The sequence below is a fragment of the Chlorocebus sabaeus genome, chromosome 10, assembly GCF_047675955.1.
Source record: "Chlorocebus sabaeus isolate Y175 chromosome 10, mChlSab1.0.hap1, whole genome shotgun sequence".
Classification (NCBI taxonomy): domain Eukaryota; kingdom Metazoa; phylum Chordata; class Mammalia; order Primates; family Cercopithecidae; genus Chlorocebus; species Chlorocebus sabaeus.
Window position 1 is genome coordinate 59147571 of NC_132913.1, and position 22596 is coordinate 59170166.

General features: G+C 42.3%; 1 protein-coding gene across 2 annotated transcripts in view; it reads right to left on the reverse strand.

Moving 5' to 3' along the window:
• The window catches only part of SLC25A12 (solute carrier family 25 member 12), a 111314-nt gene extending 107248 nt beyond the window's left edge, over nt 1-4066 (reverse strand). Inside the window, exons 1-2 of one of the 2 annotated variants that reach the window (XM_007965355.3) lie at nt 3947-4066; nt 2928-2981 (exon numbers count right to left, since the gene is read on the reverse strand). In XM_007965355.3, the coding sequence (XP_007963546.1) occupies nt 2928-2981; nt 3947-3958 (66 nt within the window). In that variant the 5' untranslated portion in view covers nt 3959-4066. The remainder of the gene's footprint in view (nt 1-2927; nt 2982-3946) is intronic. The other variant, XM_073019813.1, reaches the window with a different exon arrangement.
• Between the last annotated feature and the right edge of the window lie 18530 nt (nt 4067-22596).

Sequence of the window (22596 nt, forward strand, 5' to 3'; positions counted from 1 at the left end):
AAATGGAGTCTCTTATGTCTACTTCTTTCTATATAGACACAGTAACAGTCTGATATCTTTCTTTTCCCCACAGTATTGTATTGAATAAAAGTGCATGGTACACAGCAAATAACCCTTTTTAAATATTGGTTGGGTAAATATGTTAAGTGCTAAAGAAATACATGGTTGGCATGTATTTTTGTCTTCTATTATAGCTAAAATATTAATCAACTATATGCATCTATAAAACTGTTTCTAAACAGTACTGCAAAGCTTCAAATAACTCCAGTTTGAAGTATTTAAGCCAGGAATAAACATCTTTTACTTGGTAACTATCCTCAAATTGATCCAACTAGCAATACTGTATCGTGTGTGTGTGTGTGTGTGTGTGTGTGTGTGTGTGTGTGAGAGAGAGAGAGAGAGAGAGAGACAGAGAGAGAGCACGAGAGAGAGAGAGAGAGAAACAAGGTCTTGCTCTGTTGCCCAGGCTGGAGTGCAGTGGTATGATCTTGGCTTACTGCAAACTCCACCTCCCAGGATCAAGCAATCCTCCTACCTCAGTCACCTGAGTAGCTGGGACCACAGGTGGATGCCACCAGGCTTGGTGCCAATTTTTAAAATTTTTTGCAGAGATGAGGTCTCACTATATTGCTCACGTTGGTCTTGAACTCCTGGGTTCAAGTGATCCTCTGGCCTTGGCCTCCCAAAGTGCTGAGATTACAGGTGTGAGCCACTGCACTTAGCCTATATTGTTATCTTTCTTGCTGTGTTAGACCTTTCTGAAGGTGAGTATTTACATTCTATCACTCTCTTATCTATCAATAATGCTTGGGTCAATGTTTCATACTTAGTGCTAAATAAGCAGTTACGAATTCCACAAATTTTCAATATAAAAATAAAGGCATCATCAAAATAATGTATAAAAAGATAATAATAATATGTAAAACAGTAAATGAAAAGCTAAGATTTAAAAGTTGTCAAAGAAGTGGCAGAGGTTGCAGTGAGCCAAGATTGTGCCACTGCATTCCAGCCTGGGCGCCGTCTCAAAAAATTAAAAATGAAAACACACACAGGGTCGGGCGCGGTGGCTCACACCTGTAATCCCAGGACTTTGGGAGGCCAAGGCAGGCGCATCACGAGGTCAGGAGATCAAGACCACCCTGCCTAACACGGTGAAATCCCGTCCCTACTAAAAATACAAAAAATTAGCCGTGTGTGGTGGCACATGCCTGTAGTCCCAGCTACTAGGGAGGCTGAGGCAAGAGAATTGCTTGAACCCCGGAGGTGGAAGTTGCAGTGAGCCAAGATCACGCCACTGCATTCCAACCTGGGTGACAGAGCAAGACTCCACGTCAAAAAAATTTTTTAAAGTTGTTAAAGAGGTAGGGACAGTCCTGGCCATTCTCCTCATACCTCTAACCCATCTCTATCCCCACTCAAAAACAAAAAACAAATCCATACAGAATCACAGTACGTTTTTTTCCCATAGAATTTTTAAAGCTAGAAAGACCTCAATTTCCATTCCCTTATGTACCACTGAGTCCCATATGAGAAGCTGAAACTCTGGAAGGCCAGATGATTAGCCTAAGGGTACAACAGCCAGATAAATGCAGGGCTGGGAATTAACTCCATATTCCTAGGCAGTACTCAGATACCTAGACAGTATTCTTTTCACTACATCATGCAGCATTTCAACTGATTTCTTCCACATCTACTTAGTCTAGAACATAAAATTAACTATATCACAAGAACTCTTCACAAAACAATTGAGTATAATCACATGGTATGGTGAATACTGATATATTTTTGGCTATTTTCAAGAATGCCTGCGAGGAATAAAGTCTTCAAATCATAAATGGACCATTTCTGTCATTATAATTACTTCTGTTCTGGAAAAAAATGCTTCCCTTATCAGATTTTATAACCTTTAAGATTCCTATTTTCACAAATTATTTTTCATAAACTACACATACGTATGGTCAACTATGCAGCGTCTTCCCCAACAATAGCTTAAACAAACCACGTCTCAAAAACGTCATCTATTCCAGGCTCATCAGCATATGTTAGAATCTATTCCTAATATAGACTCATAGACTTTTGGAATGGGAAGGAACCTTGGAGATCACCTCTCATTTCACAGAGGAAAATAATACCCAGCAGGGACCTGCCCAAGGTCAATGTGTCTTCATAAGAACCCACATCCAGAATAGAAAGTTCTCAAAAGATTTCAGAGAGAAACGCAGTATTTGGTGAAACACCTTAGCTTGCCTCCCTTTACATCTACTTCTTAAGTACAACTTCCTGCATAGGAAACTTTTGAAATTTAAGAAAAGCAAGCAAAACAAAAAACTAAGCCAACCTTTTTTTTTTTCTTTTCTTTTTAAGTCTACAGCCAAGTCACTGATCCTAAAAGCTTAGAAGATAAGGTAGACCATTGCAAGAATCTTAAGAGGTAACATTTTGTAACAAAATCCCCAAAGGCTTAAGGATACAATATAAGTAAGACACACAAATTAAGAATAGCCATAATATTCTTATCTGTCAAATTACATGAAGGATAGCTCATAAGCAGGAGAACTTCGTAAACATGCAACTTTCAAGGAAGAGAATTTTAGTTATCATAACTATTAACCGTACAAGAGTGCCAATACATTTTGAAATTTTATCTTGGTCTCTGTGCTTAAGCTGGAAATTATTTTTTTTTAATACATATCTTAAGTCATGTAAAAAAAAAGCAGTAACTTGAGGAAAACCTTTTACCAACCCTTAATTAAAAGAAGGCCTTTAATCAAAACTTAATAAGAGAAGTATAAGCTATACTGTCCGGTCATGTTTGAAAGAATACATGAAAACTGAACATTCCTCAAAGTTAAGGCATGACTAGGACTAAGGACATGTGTGTTTTTTGTTTTTGCAATGAAAGGCACACACTCTGCAAGCCAATTTACCTGTAGAAATATGTTTCTTAACTCATGAGGATCCCCTCGCTTAGTTGTCTGCACCTGTAAGCAAAAAAAGCAAAAAAAAAAAAAAAAAAAAAAAAAAAAAGCCAGTTAATGCTTCACCAGAGACCACACAATCTCTTCAGATTAGAGTTCACATGGCTAACAATCAATGCTCCTATCTTTTATCATTTAGTTTAAAACAAACTAAAAGCCCTAATTGCTGATAAGAACTGTCAAACTGGATTAACTATGACTAGAGGGCAGAAAAACAGGTGTGAATAGCCTAAGATACAGCAAATCTACCGGACAGTGCTTCCTCCGGACTGGAAAGGGAAGGCAATGAGGATCTTTTACTTTACTCCACATCTACTAGCAACACAGTTGTAACCACCCACCTTCAAATCAAGAAGCTAACAAGAGTGGATCAACAGGAAAGTTAAATCACCCAAATTAATCACTTGGCCTAGCAGCCTTTCTCCATGAAAAGCAAACCCAACATGTAATTATCTCCGCGTCCCTCTCCCCATCCAACCTAAAATATAAGAGCTGCCACAAATACAAATACTTTCGATAGCCTGCAATCTGCAACGCAAAAGCCAACCATTGCCCTCAGCCTTGAGGCCCCAAATTACTCAATACTTACTCCCTCCCCCACCGCAATTCACTGATACCCTGGCTATCCCCAGCTTTATTTCCCACTTCCTCCCACGCCCTTTCTGATGCCCTCCAACTCCGGGCTCACAATCCCATGCACCTAGGACAGGACATTACTCTTCCTTCACTGACCAGTGTTATCGTACGAGCCCCTTCAACTCACAATCCCTCCTCCTTCCCCTCCCCCAGCCGGGCATCCCCTCCTCCGGTCCAAGCCCCGCACAGCTCTCCCCGCAGCGAGCTGGAGCCCCAGGACAAGCTATCTAAGACCTAGGCAAAAAATGAAATGGGAAGCAGTGGGGGGCTGCAGGCAGGGCGCTCAGAATGTCTCTTATGCAATAAAAGCAGCAGCAGAGAGTTGGAGTCACCTTGACCGCCATGCTGTGCTCGGAAGCCGGGGACGAGCGAGTGAGCGAGCAGGGCCGAGCTGTCAGGGCGCGCGCGCGCGCCGCCTCCCCGGCCGCGCCCGCCCTCCCTCTCGCCGTCGCCGCGCGCGTCCCTATGCAAATGAACTCGGGACGCGCCGCGTGCGGAGAGAGGCCCGGCGCCCAGGTCAGAAAGGCAGCTGGCCCCGGGCCCGCCGGCCGGCCGGCCGGCCGGAGGAGGGGGACGCGCCTCCCACGGGGAGGACAAGCGCGACCCGTGGGATCCTGACGCGCCGCCTGGTTGCCACAGCTAGGTCGCCGCCAGGAAAGCCCCGGGTTTCCTAAGGCCTCTTGGTGGGTGTGGCTTTGGGCACCGACCAGCCAAAGTCGTTTTCCCCAAGGCTTTAAGGAACATTTGGGGCCTATATTGGGCAAGATTTCCACGGATCAAAGAGCACTTCCCATTAATAACAATGAATTAATGACAACTGATGGCAAATACCGACAAAAAAAAGATTGGGAAGCACTCACCCTAGGGAAAACCTAAGTAAACATAACTTGAGACATATGCTCCTAAATTGGCATGGGATGAATACGCTGAATTTATTTTTGCTTTGCGTCCTATTATAACGGTTTATTAGTAGACTCACTCCACTTTCCTAATCACCCAAATCCTGTGTACGATGAGAAAAAACTCCATTTGTCTTTGACAGGGCTGGCAATGAATCGCTTGTCCATATATGAACAGAAAGTAATTCTCCATTGGATTTCTAGCCCTACCTAAGAAGTAGAAGTGGTAACTCTATCTGGAACCAAAACAATGTTTCTAAACCCGAGTCTTGCCAATATGACTGTATTCGACTACATATTGATTCAAACTTGTGTGGGTATCCATTATATGCCTGACATGGTCCTGCCTGTAAATAATGCAAATAACTTATAGCCCCCACCCTCTAGGGGCTTACAGATGGTCAATGTTTCTCCACAATCCCAATCACATGTGTATTGTGTGTATGTGTGTCTGTGTGTGTGTCTGTGTGTGAGTCTCGCTCTGTCGCCCAGGCTGGAGTGTAGTGGCACCATCTTGGCTCACTGCAACGTCCACCTCCCAGGTTCAAGAGATTCTCCTGCCTTGGCTTCCCAAGTAGCTGGGATTACAGGCACCTGCCACGATGCCCAGTTAATTTTTTGTATTTTTAGTAGAGACAGGGTTTCACTATGTTGGCCAGGTTGGTCTCAAACTCCTGACCTCTGATGATCCGCTCACCTCGGCTCCCCAAAGTGCTGGGATTACAGGCGTGAGCCACCGCGCCCAACCCTATGTGTGTTTTCATTTTTAATTTTTTGAGATGGAGTCTTGCTCTGTGGCCCAGACTGGAGTGCAGTGGCGCGATCTTGGCTCACTGCAACCTTTGCCTCCTGGGTTCAAGCGATTCTCCTGCCTTAGCCTCCAAAGTAGCTGGGATTACAGGTGCACACCACCATGCCCGGCTAATTTTGTATTTTTAGTAGCTATGGGGTTTCGCCCAAGCCACTTATAATTAGACACTATAAATGACACACTTTAGGGCTTCTCTATACTGTACAACTATTCTCCCTATATGAACATTTGCTGTCATTGAAATAAATTCTCATTTTGGTGGAAATGGAAGAAAGGGGTATCAAAAATCAGAAGAAATAGTTGTACTCCTGCTGTTATGTCTTTTCCTGAACTGTCTTCCTCATACTCTGACTCTAAATCCTATAAATTATGCGGTGGAGATGATGGTGATCTTATTTTTGGACCACAGCCTTCTTTATTCCCTTGGTGAAGCAATAACAAACAGTTTTCTTTTCAATGAATTTTGGAAGGAATTCATGGAATGAGCTGCTCTAGACATATACGGCTGTGAATACACTATCACTATACTTATTATGTATAGCCTGGTATTTAGTAGGACACTATATAATCAGATGGAGGATTGAACTAGATGAGCTTTAATGCTTCTTCAAACATTCTAATTTCATGATTTAAAAGGAGCCAAATTTTAGTTAATAGACATTTATTGAGTGCCTTGCGTTTGTATAAAACGTGTTGCGGCCAGGTACAGTGACTCACACCTGTAATCCCAGCACTTTGGGAGGCCAAGGCAGGCGGATCACAAGGTCAGGAGTTGGAAACCAATCTGTCCAATATGCTGAAACCCCGTCTCTACAAAAATACAAAAATTAGCCAGGTGTGGTTGCGAGCACCTACTGAGTAGTCCCAGCTACTCAGGAGGCTGAGACAGAAGACTCTCTTGAGGCCAGGCACGGTGGCTCACGCCTGTAATCCTAGCACTTTGGGAGGCCGAGGCAGGTGGATTGCCTGAGCTCAGGAGTTCAAGACTAGCCTGGGCAACACAGTGAAACCCTGTCTCTACTAAAATACAAAAAAGTTAGCCAGGCGTGGCAGTGTGCCCCTGTAGTCCCAGCCACTCAGGAGGCTGAGGCAGGAGAATTGCTAGCACCCGGGAGGTGGAGGTTGAAATGAGCTGAGATAGTGCCACTGCACTCCAGCCTGGGCAACAGAGCGAGATTCCATTCTCTGGAAAAAAAAAAAAAAAAGAAGAAGAATCGCTTGAACCCAGGAGGCAGAGGTTGCAGTGAGCCGAGATCACACCACTACACTACAGCCTGAGCGACAGAGCAAGACTCTGTCTCAAAAAACAAAAAACAAAAAAACTTGTGTTGCAGCTACAGGAAACATAAGAGAAATAGCATCATTCCCAAAGTAGAGAGAATATTTTACCGAGGCAAGTGCTACCATTCTTTTTTTTTTTTTTTGAGACGTAGTTTCACTCTTGTTGCCCAGGCTGGAGTGCAATGGCATGATCTTGGCTCACCGCAACTTCCACCTCCTGAGTTCAAGCGATTCTCCTGCCTCAGCCTCCCGAGTAGCTGGAATTATGGGCATGTGCCACCATGCCTGGCTAATTTTGTATTTTTAGTAGAGATGGGGTTTCTCCATGTTGGTCAGGCTGGTCTCGAACTCCCGACCTCAGGTGATCCGCCCACCTCGGCCTCCCAAAGTGCTGGGATTACAGGCGTGAGCCACAGCACCTGGCTTACTATTCATTTTTTAATGAATAATGTGAAATGAATGATATTGAAACCTGTTGTCCTGTGCCAGTGCCCAAGGCAGCTTTAGGTAATGAGGGAGTAAAGACTGTGTGACTTGCCACTTATTCTCACTCCAATCAGAAATATATAACTGGGAGAATAAACATCCTGCCGGGTCCCTCAGATACCCACCCCTACTCTACCCCTGTGGATTTATTTGGATGATTTTTGTTTCCCTCCTACTTAGAGGTCAGTGAAGAAGAATACTTTGGACCTGATCCAAAGTAAAGAATAAAGTGTCACTTTAAAACTTGTGTGGGAGAAAAGCAAAGGTCCCAAAATAGCCAAAACAAATTTGAGAAGGAACAAAGTTGGAGGACTTAGACTACCTGGCTTCAAGACTTACTCTAAAGCTTAAGAAATTGCTACAGCCGGGCGCGGTGGCTCAAGCCTGTAATCCCAGCACTTTGGGAGGCCGAGACGGGCGGATCACGAGGTCAGGAGATCGAGACCATCCTGGCTAACACAGTGAAACCCCGTCTCTACTAAAAAATACAAAAAACTAGCCGGGCGAGGTGGCGGGCGCCTGTAGTCCCAGCTACTCGGGAGGCTGAGGCAGGAGAATGGCGTAAATCCGGGAGGCGGAGCTTGCAGTGAGCTGAGATCTGGCCACTGCACTCCAGCCTGGGCCACAGAGCGAGACTCCGCCTCAAAAAAAAAAAAAAAGAAAGAAATTGCTACAGTGTAGTGCTGCTGGCTGGCATACGAATTGATAAACAGATCAATGGAACAGAATAGAGAGCCCAGAAATAGATCCAAAATTATAAAGTCATTGGACCTTTCTTTCTTTCTTTTTCTTTTTTCTTTCTTTCTTTTTTCTTTCTCTTTCTTTTCTTTCTCTCTCTCTCTGATTTTTCTTTTCTTTCTTTTCTCTTTTTTTTTCTTTAAGACAGGGTCTCACTCTGTCACCCAGGCTGGAGTGCAGTGGCATGATCATGGCTCACTGCAGCCCCAACCTCCTAGGTTCAAGCAATCCTCAGACTTAAGCCTCCTGAGTAGCTAGGATTATAGGCATGCACCACCATACCCAGCTAAATTTTTTATTTTTGTAGAGAAAGCGTCTCACTATGTTACCCAGGCTGTTCTTGAACTCCTGGGTTCAAGCAGTCCTCCTGCCTTGGCCTCCCAAAGTGCTGGGATTACAGGTGTGAGTCATCTTGCCTGGCCAAAGTCATTTGATTTCTAACAAAGTGGGCAAAGCAATTCAGTGGGGGCAAGGAATCTTTTCAACAAATGATGCTAGAATAACTAGATATCAGTGTGGGAAAATTAATGAACCTAAATCCCTACCTCACACCATATACTAAATTTGATTTGAGATGAATCATAGACCTAAATGCAAAAGCTGAAGTCATAAAGCTGCCCCCAACAGCTTTAAAAACAAAGGTTTTAGTGGGAAACATAAAAGAGTTTCTTTGTGGCTAGGTGCCATGACATGTGCTTGGAGTCCTAGCTACTCAGAAGGCTGAGGCAGGAGGCTCACTTGAGGCCAGGAGTTCAAGGCTGTAATGATAATCATGGCTGTGAACAGCCACTGCACTCCAGCCTGGGCAACACAGTGAGACCCTGTCTCTCTAAAATATACATATATATAATGTATATAATATATATTTTTATATATATACATATATAGAGAATAGATAGATCTATCTTTGTAACTTGGAGGTAAGTAAAGTTTTCTTAATCAAAACCTAAAAAGCAATAACGATAAATTAAGAAATTGATAAATTAGATTTCACTAAAGGTAAAAATGTCCTTTCCTCAAAATACAGCATTAAGAAAATGAACAGGCAAGGTATTAACTGGGAGAAAATATTAGCAAAGCATATACACAATAAAGGACTAATATCCAGGATATATCCTAAATCTCAATGATATCAATGATAAAACAACCTAGTTCTAAAAATCGGCAAAAGACTGGAACAGAACTTCACAAAATAAGATATACAAATGGTCAATAACACATGAAAAAGTGTACAACATCACTAGTCAGCAGGGAAATGCAAATTAAATCACAGTGAGAAGGTACTACTACACATCTACTAGAATAGCTAAAATTAAGGACTGAAAACACCAGATGCTGGCAAGGATATGGAGCAACCAGAGTGCTTATTCACTATAGTAGGCGTATAAACTGGTATAATTATTTTGAGAAAAAGTCTAGCAGGTTCTTGTAAAACCAAACATACACCTACCTATGACCAAGCAATTCTATCTCCCAATATTTACCCAAGAGAAATGAAAATATATGTCTATTAAAAGACCTGTACAAGAATGTTCACAGCCACTTTATTCATAATAGCCCAAAACTGGAAATAAGCCCAAAACTGGAAATAACCCAGGTGTCCATCAATAGAAGACTAGATAAACTATGGTATATTTGGAGAATGGAATACTATTGAGAAATAAAATGGAGTAAACTGATGATACACACAACAACATGGACAAGTGTCAAAAGTATCATGCTAAGTGAAAGAAGCCTTGCATAGACTCATGTAGTACAAAAGAGCATATACCATATGATTCCGTTTATACAAAGTTCTAGAACCAGCAAAATAAATCACTGGTGAAAAAAAATTTGAGCCATGATTGCCAGAGAGTAACTGACTAGAAAGAGGAATAAGGGAACTATATGAAGTGATAATAGTAGTATATGCCTTGCCTAGGGGCTTAGATAACAGGTGTATGCATTTTTCAGAACTTAGTGAATGTAAACATAAGGTTTGTACATTTAATTACAAATGTGTGTAAATTTCCTTCAAAAGGAAAAACAAGTTGAGCAAATATTGAACTCTAGCCCATGATATATTTAGGGGAGAGAATACTAGTATTTTAAATTTACTTTGAAATGCATTAAAGAAATAAGAAAGATTTACGGATGGATAGAGAAGTGGATGAATAGGAATATGATTTCTAACTGTGGCAGTGTATACAGGAGTTCACTGAAAAAAATTCTTGCAACTTTTCTAAATGTTCTAAAATTTTCATAATAAAAGGTCAGGGAAAATTTGTGTTGGTCTTTGTGTTTCTAAAGATGGCTATCCATGTATGTAATTCTGTTGTTTGGTCAGAAATTGTACTGGGACTTATTTCTTAACCACTAATAGGCCTCTGCATTGTTGGGGAGGAGGAGAAAGAACTGAAATTGCTTGACAAATAATATACTTCTTTTATGGGGAGGGGAATCTGTGAAAATTATATTGCATTGAGAAGGCTGGGCATAGTGGCTCATGCCTATAATCCCAGCACTTTGGGAGGCCAAGGCGGGCAGATCACTTGAATCCAGGAGTTCGAGACCAGCCTGGCCAACATGGTGAAACCCCATCTCTACTAAAAATATAAAAATTAGCCAGGCGTGGTGGTGCCCACCTATAATCCCAGCTACTCAGGAGGCTGAGAAAGGAGAATTGCTTGAACCCAGAAGGCAGAGGTTGCAGTGAGCCGAGATTGTGCTACTGCACTCCAGCCTGGGCGACAGAGCGAGACTCCGTCTCCAAAAAAAATAAAAAAATAAAAAAATTAATTATATATATATATATATTGCATCGAGAAATAAAATGTTTTCCTTAACATCAGAACTAATTATATGTCCTTGGGATCATGCACGTTTGGGTGTATATGTGTGTTCGGTCTAATAGTTACCCACAGGAAAACTAGAAAAAGAATGTGAAAGTATATTTGCATAACATACTGACAGGTACTTTGGAAAGAACCAGACTTGGAATCTAAAGCCTAACTTGGAACTCCTCTACTGAAATGCAACCAGGATGTAATTCTAGACTGAGAAACTCAGACAGGTGAGGAAGATCCTGCAATTGGTCATTGTGTCCTTGGATTGCCCTGTTGGGGGAAGGAGAACTAATCATAGGATGACACCAACTCTTTTGAGTAGGAGGTTTCTAAAAAGGGGAGGACAGGTTTGTACTCATTAAGGAAGAGAAGTCTACAGACCACAAGGCAAGTAAGCTAGGAATTGGGATATGCCCAGGAAGAAACTTCTCCTGAAGAATTATGTTAGAGAAGTAATGTAATATTGATCAGTATCAAATCGTATGAATCAGAAGGATAATTGGGAAGTTTAAGTTAGAAAGTTTTGGAGAAACAGTATGAAACAGCTAGACCTTAAGGAGAAACAGATCTTGTGAAGAGAGACAAGTCGAGGACAGAAGTGGGTAGAATTATGGAATTCTTGACTCTAGTCAAGCCAATATAGACAATACATCATGGAGTAACTGATCTACGTAGTCTTGCCTGTACTATGCCTTGCTATCACTGCTTAAAAAGAAGAAAAAACAGTTGCTATTTGCTCACTCTCCTGTTACTTTGCTCTTCTGTCACCCTGAATGAATGGGCTTGCCTGGATGGTTTGGGGTGAGGATAGGAAATAAAATAGGGAGTCAACAGTTATAATTCCTCTAATCATCCCCAACCCTTCAATAAAATACTATCTGTGAACAAGTGTTGTGTTGATGGCATGGAAGAAAAATCACAGTAATAGGAAGTATAACCTTCCTCGGTGAAGTGCTAACCCCTTCACTGAGATCCATGTGGCAGCAGCAGCAACATCATCTCATTAAAAACAGTAGGCTCAGCGTTCTACATGGATAACAGCAGCTAAGTGAGTGTAAGCCAAGACCTAACAGAATGGTAATGAGGAGCGTGGACCACAGAGAAGCAACTGCTCAGTAGATGAGACAAATCCTTCTTTGCTTTAAACATACTAAAGAACATTGCAGGGGGAGGCCGAGACGGGCGGATCACGAGGTCAGGAGATCGAGACCATCCTGGCTAACCCGGTGAAACCCCGTCTCTACTAAAAAATACAAAAAACTAGCCGGGCGAGGCGGCGGGTGCCTGTAGTCCCAGCTACTCCGGGGGCTGAGGCAGGAGAATGGCGTGAACCCGGGAGGCGGAGCTTGCAGTGAGCTGAGATCTGGCCACTGCACTCCAGCCTGGGCAACGGAGCGAGACTCCATCTCAAAAAAAAAAAAAAAAAAAGAACATTGCAGGGAGAGTGGGATGCTTCATCGTATGGAATTCTATATGGCTATGAAGTTCTACTCTATCTCCAAGACACTATATGTGCCTTCTTATTATTGATATCTGTAAGCAGGAAATACGAAGGGAACATAATCATCTAAAATGATTAAGTAACAATGCACATATGAGGATTCTTAATTGTGTGGTAAATTTATGTGAGAGAGGTTTAGACAAAGAAAAAAATCAATTTAAGCTGGATGGTAAACAAAAGGTTTCATGGAAACAATAACTCACCACTTCTTTAATTCAGCATTTTTCTGCATTCCTTCCAGGTCTTATTATTGTATCCTTCTTCCTTCATTCATACCCTCAGTCCTAACACTTATCTCAATGCCTGCTGTTAATCATGTAGGTATTAATTAAATGGTTTATTGATCATTCCTAGCCAGTTTCTCTACCAATAGCCAATTAGTCCCCTTATCTTTCCTAAGTGAAGGACGTTACTATTGCCCTTGTTGCCTGAGTCAGAAAGCTGAGTATCAGACTCTCCCTTGTTCCTCATATTCAAATAACCACCCAGTCCCGCATTTTCCATTCCCTTCAGTACTTTTTAAATCTCTTCTCTTGGCCAGGCATGGTGGCTCACGCATGTAATCCCAGCACTTTGGGAGGCCAAGGCGGGTGGATTGCCTAAGCTCAGGATTCGAAACCAGCCTGGGCAACATGGTGAAACCCCTTCTCTACTAAAAATACAAAAAATTAGTTGGGTGTGGTGGCAGGCACCTGTAATCCCAGCTACTTGGGAGGCTGAGGCAGGAGAATTGCTTGAACCCGGGAGGCGGATGTTTTAGTGAGCTGAGATCGTGCCAGTGCACTCCAGCCTAGGTGACACAGCAAGACTCTGTCTCAAAAAAACAAACAGACAAACAAAAAAACTCTTCTTTTAATTATAATAGTCCTTATGGTGCCTTCTAATTCCTCTCTGTTTCCAGTTCTCCATTTTCTGCCTCTTGTCACTACCCTCAAATCCATTCTCCACAGTGCTACCAAGTGTTTGATCTAAAATAGAAATTTAATTTTGTCACTTGCCCATCCTTCACTGGCTCTCTACTGACTTCAATATAAAATCCAAACTTGGCCGGGCACGGTGGCTCATGCCTGTAATCCTAGCACTTTGGGAGGCCGAAGCGGGCGGATCACCTGAGGTCGAGAGTTCACCACCAGCCTGACCAATATGGAGAAACCCTGTCTATACTAAAAATACAAAATTAGTCAGGCATGGTGGTACATGCCTGTAATCCCAGCTACTTGGGGGCCTTGAATTGCTTGAACCTAGGAGGTGGAGTTTGTGGTGAGCTGAGATCACGCCATTGCACTCCAGCCTGGCAACAAGAGTGAAACTCAGTCTCAAGAAAAAAAAAAAAAAAATCCAAACCCTTCTGTATGGTGAAGAGTGGGGGTTTCCTAATCTGGCCCCTTCCTCTTACTTATATCTTACTACTCCTGTACTTGTTCCTTTAGTCATAAGAATGTGAAGCTTTTGTGCTATTTCCTTTGCTAGGAATATTTTACTCTACATCTACTCCAATTGAGATACAGCTTAAGACGCTCCTCCTCCAGGCTGGGTGTGGTGGCTCATGCCTGTAATCCCAGCACTTTGGGAGGCCGAGGTGGGAGGATCACTAGGTCAGGAGATCGAGACCATCCTGGCTAACACGGTGAAACCCCATCTCAAAAAAAAACACAAAAATGAGCCTGGGCGACACAGCAAGACTGTCTCAAAAAGAAAAAATAAAATAAATAAATAAAGGAAGCTCCTCCTCCAGAAAACAATCCCTAGCCCCCTTTTCCCATTTAGGGTAGCCTCCCTCCGGGCACTAACTGTATCCTATGCATAGTATTTATTACACTTTGTTGTTGTTGTTGTTTTTTGAGACGGAGTTTTGCTCTTGTTGCCTAGGCTGGAGTGCAATGGCACCATCTTGGCTCACTGCAACCTCTGCCTCCCAGGTTCAAGCGATTCTCCTGCCTCAGCCTCCCAACTAGCTGAGATTATAGGCATGTGCCACCACACCCAGGTAATTTTGTATTTTTAGTAGAGACAGGGTTTCTCCATGTTGGTCAGGCTGGTCTTGAACTCCTGACCTCAGGTGATCCACCCACCTCAGCCTCCCAAAGTGCTGGGATTACAGGTGTGAGCCACCGCACCTGGCCTAATTACACTGTTATAATTACCTCTTTTCTTATTATCATTTCCACTGGTGGCTTTCAATCTACTTTACTAACCCACACCTATATATTAAAAAAAAAACACACATCTTTTTTTTTTTTTTTTACAACTCCAGTACATACCAAAATAAAACTTTCACAGAGCAGTACTGAATCTTAAAACGTGCAACACACTCTGATATTTACTATTCCACACTATATTTCTTTATTCCTAATTTTGGTTTCAACACACTAAATTGATATCATGCATGACCCTTTAGTGAGCCAAATTTACAGTTTAAAAATATTGCAATAGAATGTGAACTCACGTAGATTCTACAGCATGGTAGATGCTCAATGTAGGAATTGAAGAAAAAGATAAATATCTGTGTATTCCTAGCAATTAGTGCAAGGTAAGGTACAAAGCAGTGGTTAATAAAAATGTTTGAGAACAAAATAAACACAATTCTGGGATAGATCATCTCCATGAATCATATTCCCCCCATCACTTTCCTTTTTAAGAAGGAAGATTTCTCAGTCAAGCGCGGTGGCTCACACCTGTAATTCCAGCACTTTCGGAGGCCAAGGCGGGTTATTCACCTGAGGTCAGGAGTTCGACACCAGCCTGGCCAACATGGCAAAATCCCGTCTCTACTAAAAATAACAAAATTTAGCTGGGTGCGGTGGCGCATGCCTGTAAGCCCAGTGACTCAGGAGGCTGAGGCAGGAGAATCACTTGAACCCAGAAGGCGGAGGTTGCAGTGAGCTGAAATTGTGCCATCGCACTTCAACCTGGGCAACAAGAGCAAAACTGTAGAGCACTACGTGCTCACAAACAGGGTGTTCCCCATAAGTCCTGCTCTCGCAAACGAAGCAGGGCCCTCCCGACAAGTCCTGCTCTTGCAAACGAAGCAGGGCGTTGGGGGCCTGTTTATATGTAAACATCTTGAAAATCCAGAAAGTCAGGAAAAGGTCAGAAAAACAACGTGTCTTGTGACTTGGCAACATTCCACAAACGACTGTATAAAATAAAGCGGAGCGCGCCATTCGAGGCGGCCGCCATGTTTGTCTTGTCTTGTGTTGTCTTGTGTGTTCATTCCTTTGTTTAGGAAACACGCGGACCCCAACATCTGGCACTGAAAGGAATGAGGCACATTCCTCATATATCTCCCAACTCCCTGAGCCCAGCATGAGCCCAGCACAAACACATCCCCCATATATCTCCCAACTCCCTGAGCCCAGCACAAACACATTCCTCCGTATTTCTTTCAAACTTCAGAAAAACACCACCTGGGAAATCTCCGATAAGGACGCAGCGGGAACCAATAAAAAAATGCTAAATGTATAATATTAACCAATTGTAATGCTGTAACCGAGAGAATTACCTTGTTCCCCTATAACTTTACATATCCTGTTTACATCGGGCTATAAAAAGCAAGCACTCGCATTGTTCGGGGCCTTCTTGTATGCTGTGGAATGGAGGGTCCAAGTTCGAACTTGTAGTAAAAGATCCTTGCCGCTTGGCTTTGACTCTGGACTCTGGTGGTCTTCTTTGGGGAACAAACGGTCTGGGCATAACAGCACAGCGAGCAGGGTCCGTGGCTCCATGAGAGCAAGGAACCCGAGGGGGAACACCCCGGGCAGGTAAATAAAGAAAGGGGGACCCACGGGAAAATTATGGGGAATTCCACCTCTCTGGCCTCTGAATATTTGTGGTTACTCCAGGGACTGTTGATGTCTATAGGAGTAGAAGTTAGTTAAGGAACATAAGACTTTGAAGCGATTGTTTGCCCATGTTGAACAACATTGTTATTGGTTTCAATATCAAACCAAAGCGCAGTTAAATAGAAAGGAATGGTTACAAGTGGTTAAAGCCCTGCGTGGAGCTCATCAGCGAGGGCAAACGATGCCTCTGACTTTGTGGACTTTGTGTAGTTCCATTACTCAGGCATTAGTTACTTGAAACTGACTCAGAGCATGGCGATACTGCCACAGGAGGTGAGGCATCTGAAGCTCAGGACTTATGGGGAACACCCTGTTTGTGAGCACGTAGTCCTCTACACAAAACTGCCTCAAAATAAATAAATAAGTATTACAAGATATGAAGATGAAAATATAGACATGTAAAAACATATACAGAGATAGGCAAAACCAGAGAAAGAATAAAAATTGTTGTAAAGCAGATGATGAGATAAAGAGGCACGATTCTAAAAGCCAGCTGTTAGGTCTTCTTCCAAAAATGGCTCGATGTGGTAAAGTCACCAATGTCCAGGATATGGTCATCAGTTCTCTATGTCATAAATCATCTTGTAAATGGCCCAAATATCACTTAAGCTAAACAAATTAACAAGATACTGATGAATCACCAATATAAGCTAATATTTATAGAGTACTTACTTTGTTTCAGGCACTATTCTAATCACTTTCTATGAATCTATCCACAAACAACTCCGAAGTAGGGTAATTTCATATCATCATCTCCATTTCAAAGGTGAGGAAACTGAGACTGTGAGATTAAGCAGCTTCCCCAAGGTTATAAAACTAATAAATGGTAATAAAGTTATAAAAAGAATAATAATGCAAACGCAGTGAAAAGTCCCTCAGAAAGTAGAGCAACATGCCAAGAAAGAGAGGGAAAGGATTTAAATACAAAGAACGAATCCAGGGGGCCAATAATTGAATTCTAAGAGGTCTGGGGAAAATAGAAATTTAGCATGATAGAAAAGAAATTATCAAATAAACAAGACGAGAACTTTTCATATCCAAAAGATGAGTATTCAAAGTGTTCTCTGTGTACCCAAAACAATGAATAAGAAAGGCTCCATACCAAGGCACATTTTGAAATATCAGAACATTGGAGATAAAAAGAGAAAAAAAAAAAAAAAACCGGAGGAGGTGAAAGCAGCCTCTCTCATTATCTCACGAAATAATCCACTGGAGAAATTTTTTTTTGAGACGGAGTCTTGCTCTGTCTCCCAGGCTGGAATGTAGTGGCGTGATCTTGTCTCACTGCAACCTCCGCCTCCCGGGTTCAAGCGATTTTCCTGCCTCAGTCGCCCAAATAGCTAGGACTACCAGTGCACGCCACCATGCCCAGCTAATTTTTCTATTTTTAGTAGAAACGGCATTTCACCATATTGGTCAGGCTGTTCTTCAACTCCTGACTTCATGATCCACCAGCCTCGGCCTCCCAAAGTGCTGGGATTACAGGCATGAGCCACCACGCCTGGCCTCCACTGGAGAAATTTTTGCCTGTTTCCCCACAACCTCGGGCTCACAGATTTTGAGGCCCTAGTGTCCAAGGAAGAAATGCTTCCACCGAGAAACACCATCATGGGTCAGAGGAATTGGAAACTGAAACTGCCCCCTGGAGATTTTGGCCTTCTTCAGCTGCAAAACTAGAAGCAGAAAAGGGTCACCACAGCCAAGAGGTGATTAATCCCCAATATCAAGGAGAAATTGGGTTGTTACTATACAATGAGGCAAGGATGACCATGTCTGAATCCCAACTGAGGCAAATCAGTAGAGACAGCCAATTCAACAGAAGTAAGTCCATGGTGCACTCAGACCATTTGGAAATTAGGGTTTGGGATACTGTACTAAAGAATAAAACATAGTCAAGGTGCTTACGGAAATGAGGGGACACAGAATGAGGGGTGGAAAAAGGAAGTTATGATTATCAACTTAGGCCTTATTTTATTTTTTTTTATTTATTTTTTTTTTCAAGACGGAGTCTCGCTCTGTCGCCCGGGCTGGAGTGCAGTGGCCGGATCTCAGCTCACTGCAAGCTCCGCCTCCCGGGTTTACGCCATTCTCCTGCCTCAGCCTCCTGTGTAGCTGGGACTACAGGTGCCCGCCACCTCGCCCGGCTAGTTTTTTGTATTTTTTAGTAAAGACAGGGTTTCACCGTGTTAGCCAGGATGGTCTTGCTTTCCTGACCTCGTCATCCGCCCGTCTCGGCCTCCCAAAGCAACTTAGGCCTTATAACCACCCACTGAAGTGGGGTTCAATAGCAGCTTCATTTTACATTATTCTTCATCCTTATTCCACCTGTACCTTATACGAAGAGCATTGGCATTGGCTAACATTTCAAATTTCATCATCCTCTGATAATATGATAGGTGTGGGACTATGTGTGTTCACTGTGTTAGCAACACTGATTGCCACACAAGGGATGATATGTGAATTTCTTACAGGCAAGTGACACCTGTAAGATATTGGGGCTTGAATTGCCTTTACAGTATTCCACCTAGGCCTACTGACAGGAGACCACAGCAGCAAGAAGCCAGAGTTTCCTTGTCAGGAAATTGGTATAATGTGGAGGCCCCTGTAGGCTCATTGAAGTAATTAAGAATGCATGCTATGCAAGAGGCAGTAAGAACACCGATGATCAATGTCAGCTGGAGAAGCAGAGATGACCAAAAGTGAATATAGTTAAGTAGCAAGATTCATTTCTTCTCTATTCCTACTTCTAACCCCTAACCTGGAGGAGTTAGCCTTGAAAAAAAAAAACAAAAAACAAAGAAATATCCCAGAACCAGACACCATCCCCCACCTGCCCCCAACCCCACAATCTTAAGGAGCTTAGAAAGGGAGAATGCATAAAAAATTAACCATGATCTATTACACATTTCAGGTCCATATGGCTACATGTCTGGCCAGCAATGGGGAAGTTTTAAAACTATTCCAAGTTTAAAACTCTGAAGTTTTAAACTAGTCCATGCTAGACTTTGAATAACTTAAAAGACCAGAAAGCTGGCCGGGCACGGTGGCTCATGCCTGTAATCCCAGCATTTTGGGAGGCCGAGGTGGGTGGATCATCTGAGGTCAGGAGTTTGAGACCAGCCTGGCCAACATGGTGAAACCCCATCTCTATTAAAAATACAAAAATCAGCCAGGTGTGGTGGCATGTGCCTGTAGTCCCAGCTATTCAGGAGGCTGAGGCAGGAGAATCAGTTGAACCTGGGAGGTGGAGGTTGCAGTGAGCTGAGATTGTGCCACTGCATTTCAGCCTGGGTGACAGAGTGAGCCTCCATCTCAAAAAAAAAAAAAGACCGGAAAACTATGGAATCTGCCTGGGGGGAAAGGATATTCAACACAGTACTGAGGAAGCAGTGACTTGAGAAAAAACATTTTATGTTTGAATCTTCACCAAGTTCAGATTCCTCAGTAATCTGGTCACATAAAAGTATGAGTTGAAAATAGTTTATTATATAACGTTAAGTGAATGAATCAGAACTTGAAATTGTATGTATGTGATAGGTACAATTGTATAAATAATCTGAATATATTAAAGTCTGGAGCAGATACTTGAATTTTCTCTAAATCACAATTTTGCATAGGGTCAGCAATGATCACACATCTAATCAAACGTACTATACTACTTCTTTGTGCTATTTATTTGTTTAAGATGTAAAATAGGTTTATTTAGCATGATTGCTTTTCACAAACCTATGTTAGATGACGGATACTTGGCTACCCTCTGTGGACCTATAAATTGCAGGGGGTTTTTTGTGGGGGCTGGTTATTGTTTTTCAAAGATTAACACGATAGTCTTTCAAAGAAGCAGACTAAACAGAGCATGATCCCTCAGTTCCTCCCTTTTCCATTAAAAATTGAGTATTTTGCTTGACTTTTCCCATTATCTGCAATCATTCCAGTTTGCAGGGAGTCCATACATATAATTGTTAACATTGCAGATATTTCAGAGAACATGTCTTTGAGCCTTCCAGTGAAGATTCCTTTGGCCCACCTGATGTGAAATCATCTATCCTAACCTATTCTATCTCACTCCAATTTCTGTAACATCATTGGTAATATTTGTATGAGGACTCTAATTTATGAAGTCTTCCTCCCACACTGAAACATTTTAGGGCCCTGGAGCAAGGTAAGAATCTCCTGGAACTATTTGTGGTACACTGATCTCATATGTAGGAGTGCCTTAACCTCAAGACTGGCACAAAAAAAGATTAAATGTTCATGGTTATCATTTTTTTAAAAAAATCTCAACCTTATATGACCACAGTAAAAAATACATATGAACTAAACAGCATAAAAATAATGAGGTTTACCAAAGAATGACCCTTTCAAATCACAGCTATTGTTCTTATCTGTCACATGATTTAGATAATTATTTTTCTACCTTGAATAAATGGATGTGTTGTGTAATATACTAACTATACAACACAATTTTCATTTGTGGTTAGACATGTATTCATATATAATTAAACCTTATAGTAGTAAATAAAATTGTCATTTGGTATTTAAACATATAATCTATTTCATTTAACAAAAAGCAAAGCAAAACCTAAGGAAATTAAGCCATACTGATACTATTTGAATTAATTGGATATTTGTCATCTCCCTGCTGCAGTCCTGTATTTACTCAAAAGAACAATATGAACTTCAAAATATGAGAATAAAATAATTTTGAAGTTCACATGCAAAACAAAAAATAGCAAACATCTTTACCAAATGAAAGAAACATACAATTTAGCTCAGCAGGACTTCTACACATCCAAGGACAATGTAGGTATGCAGCCACAATTTTTTGAAAAAGTAAATTTCTTTTTTTTTTTTTTTGAGATGGAGTCTCGCTCTGTCCCCCAGGCTGGAGTGCAGTGGCCGGATCTCAGCTCACTGCAAGTTCCACCTCCCAGGTTCACGCCATTCTCCTGCCTCAGCCTCCGGAGTAGCTGGGGCTATAGGCACCCGCCACCTCACCCAGCTAGTTTTTTGTATTTTTTAGTAGAGACGGGGTTTCACCGTGTTAGCCAGGATAGTCTCGATCTCCTGACCCAGTGATCCGCCCGTCTCGGCCTCCCAAAGTGCTGGGATTACAGGCTTGAGCCACCACGCCCGGCCGAAAAAGTAAATTTCTTGGTCGGGCACGGTGGCTCACACCTGTAATCCTAGCACTTTGGGAGGTCAAGGCAGGTGGATCATGAGGTCAGGAGTTCAAGACCAGCCTGGCCAAGATGGTGAAACCCCGTCTCTACTAAAATTACAAAAATTAGCTGGGCGTAGTGGCAGGCGCCTGTAATCCTCACTACTTGGAAGGCTGAGGAAGCAGAATTGCTGGAACCCAGGAGGTGGAGGTTGTAGTAAGCCGAGATGGCACCACTGCACTCCAGCCTGGGCGACAGAGCAAGACTCTGTCTCAAAAAAAAAAAAAAAAAAAAAAGAAAGAAGGAAAATTTATTTTTGGTCTTTCTTATGATCCTTTCTCAACAAAGCTGGCATAAAACAAAATGTTATAGGCTGGGCGCAGTGGCTCACACCTGTAATCCCAGCACTTTGGGAGGCTGAGGCGGGCAGATCACTTGAGGTCAGGAGTTCGAGACCAGTCTGGCCAACATGGCGAAACCCCGTCTCTACTAAAAATACAAAAATTAGCCGGGTATGGTGGCAGGTGCCTGTAATCCCAGCTACTCAAGAGGCTGAGGCACGAGAATCACTTGAACCTGGGGGGTAGAGGTTGCACTGAGCCAAGATCGTGCCACCACACTCCAGCCGGGGCAATAGAGTGAGACTCAGTCTCAAAAAAAAAAAAAAGTTATAATTATCTGTTAATATTTTAAAAGATTTTAGAAACCTTTTGAAATGTTATTTTTTTAATGAAAATTTTCATTTCTCCAAGTATTCAGAATATTACATGTTTTTAAAAAAGTTACATTCAGATTTTTAGATAAGATTCAGTTAATGAGAATATAACCCAGTATCTCAGGGTAAACAAATAATTCCATTTATATAGGGACTGTCCTTAAGGATCAGGCAGGGAAGGAAGGGGATAAAGAAACCTGAGAGGGGGCCTAAGAAGAGAGGATATGGGTAAACTTAAATAATGTCTTCAATAGAACAATTAATCTGAATAAAAATCTTTAGTAAATGTTAGTTAAAAGAATTTGCTCTCACTTCAATTGAGAACTCAGGGATGAAGATAACATAGATCCAGCCTTGTAGGGTATAAGGAACATGGCTGTGCTTTGGTCAAGGAGGGGCCAAGGTAAACATCCAGAGTGACTCAGAGAGTTTAGAGCACAGGCGTATAACTCCACCTGTTATCACAGCCATGTAGCCATAACGTGGGAAGGCCATCACTTGGCTCTATACCACACTGTCTGTAAAAGGTAAAAATGCCCTACTGACACTGTACAGGCATGCTCATACCCAGAGAAATAGAGCGAGTCAAAGCTATCCATCTTACAGATGGACAGGAGGGAGCCAGGACATAGCTAGACTTGCTTGTGCTCAGAGAGAGAAAGAATTAAGCTGCTGACCCTAAAGGCAAGGGAGAGACAGCCGGCCGGTGCAGTTGTGCGTGG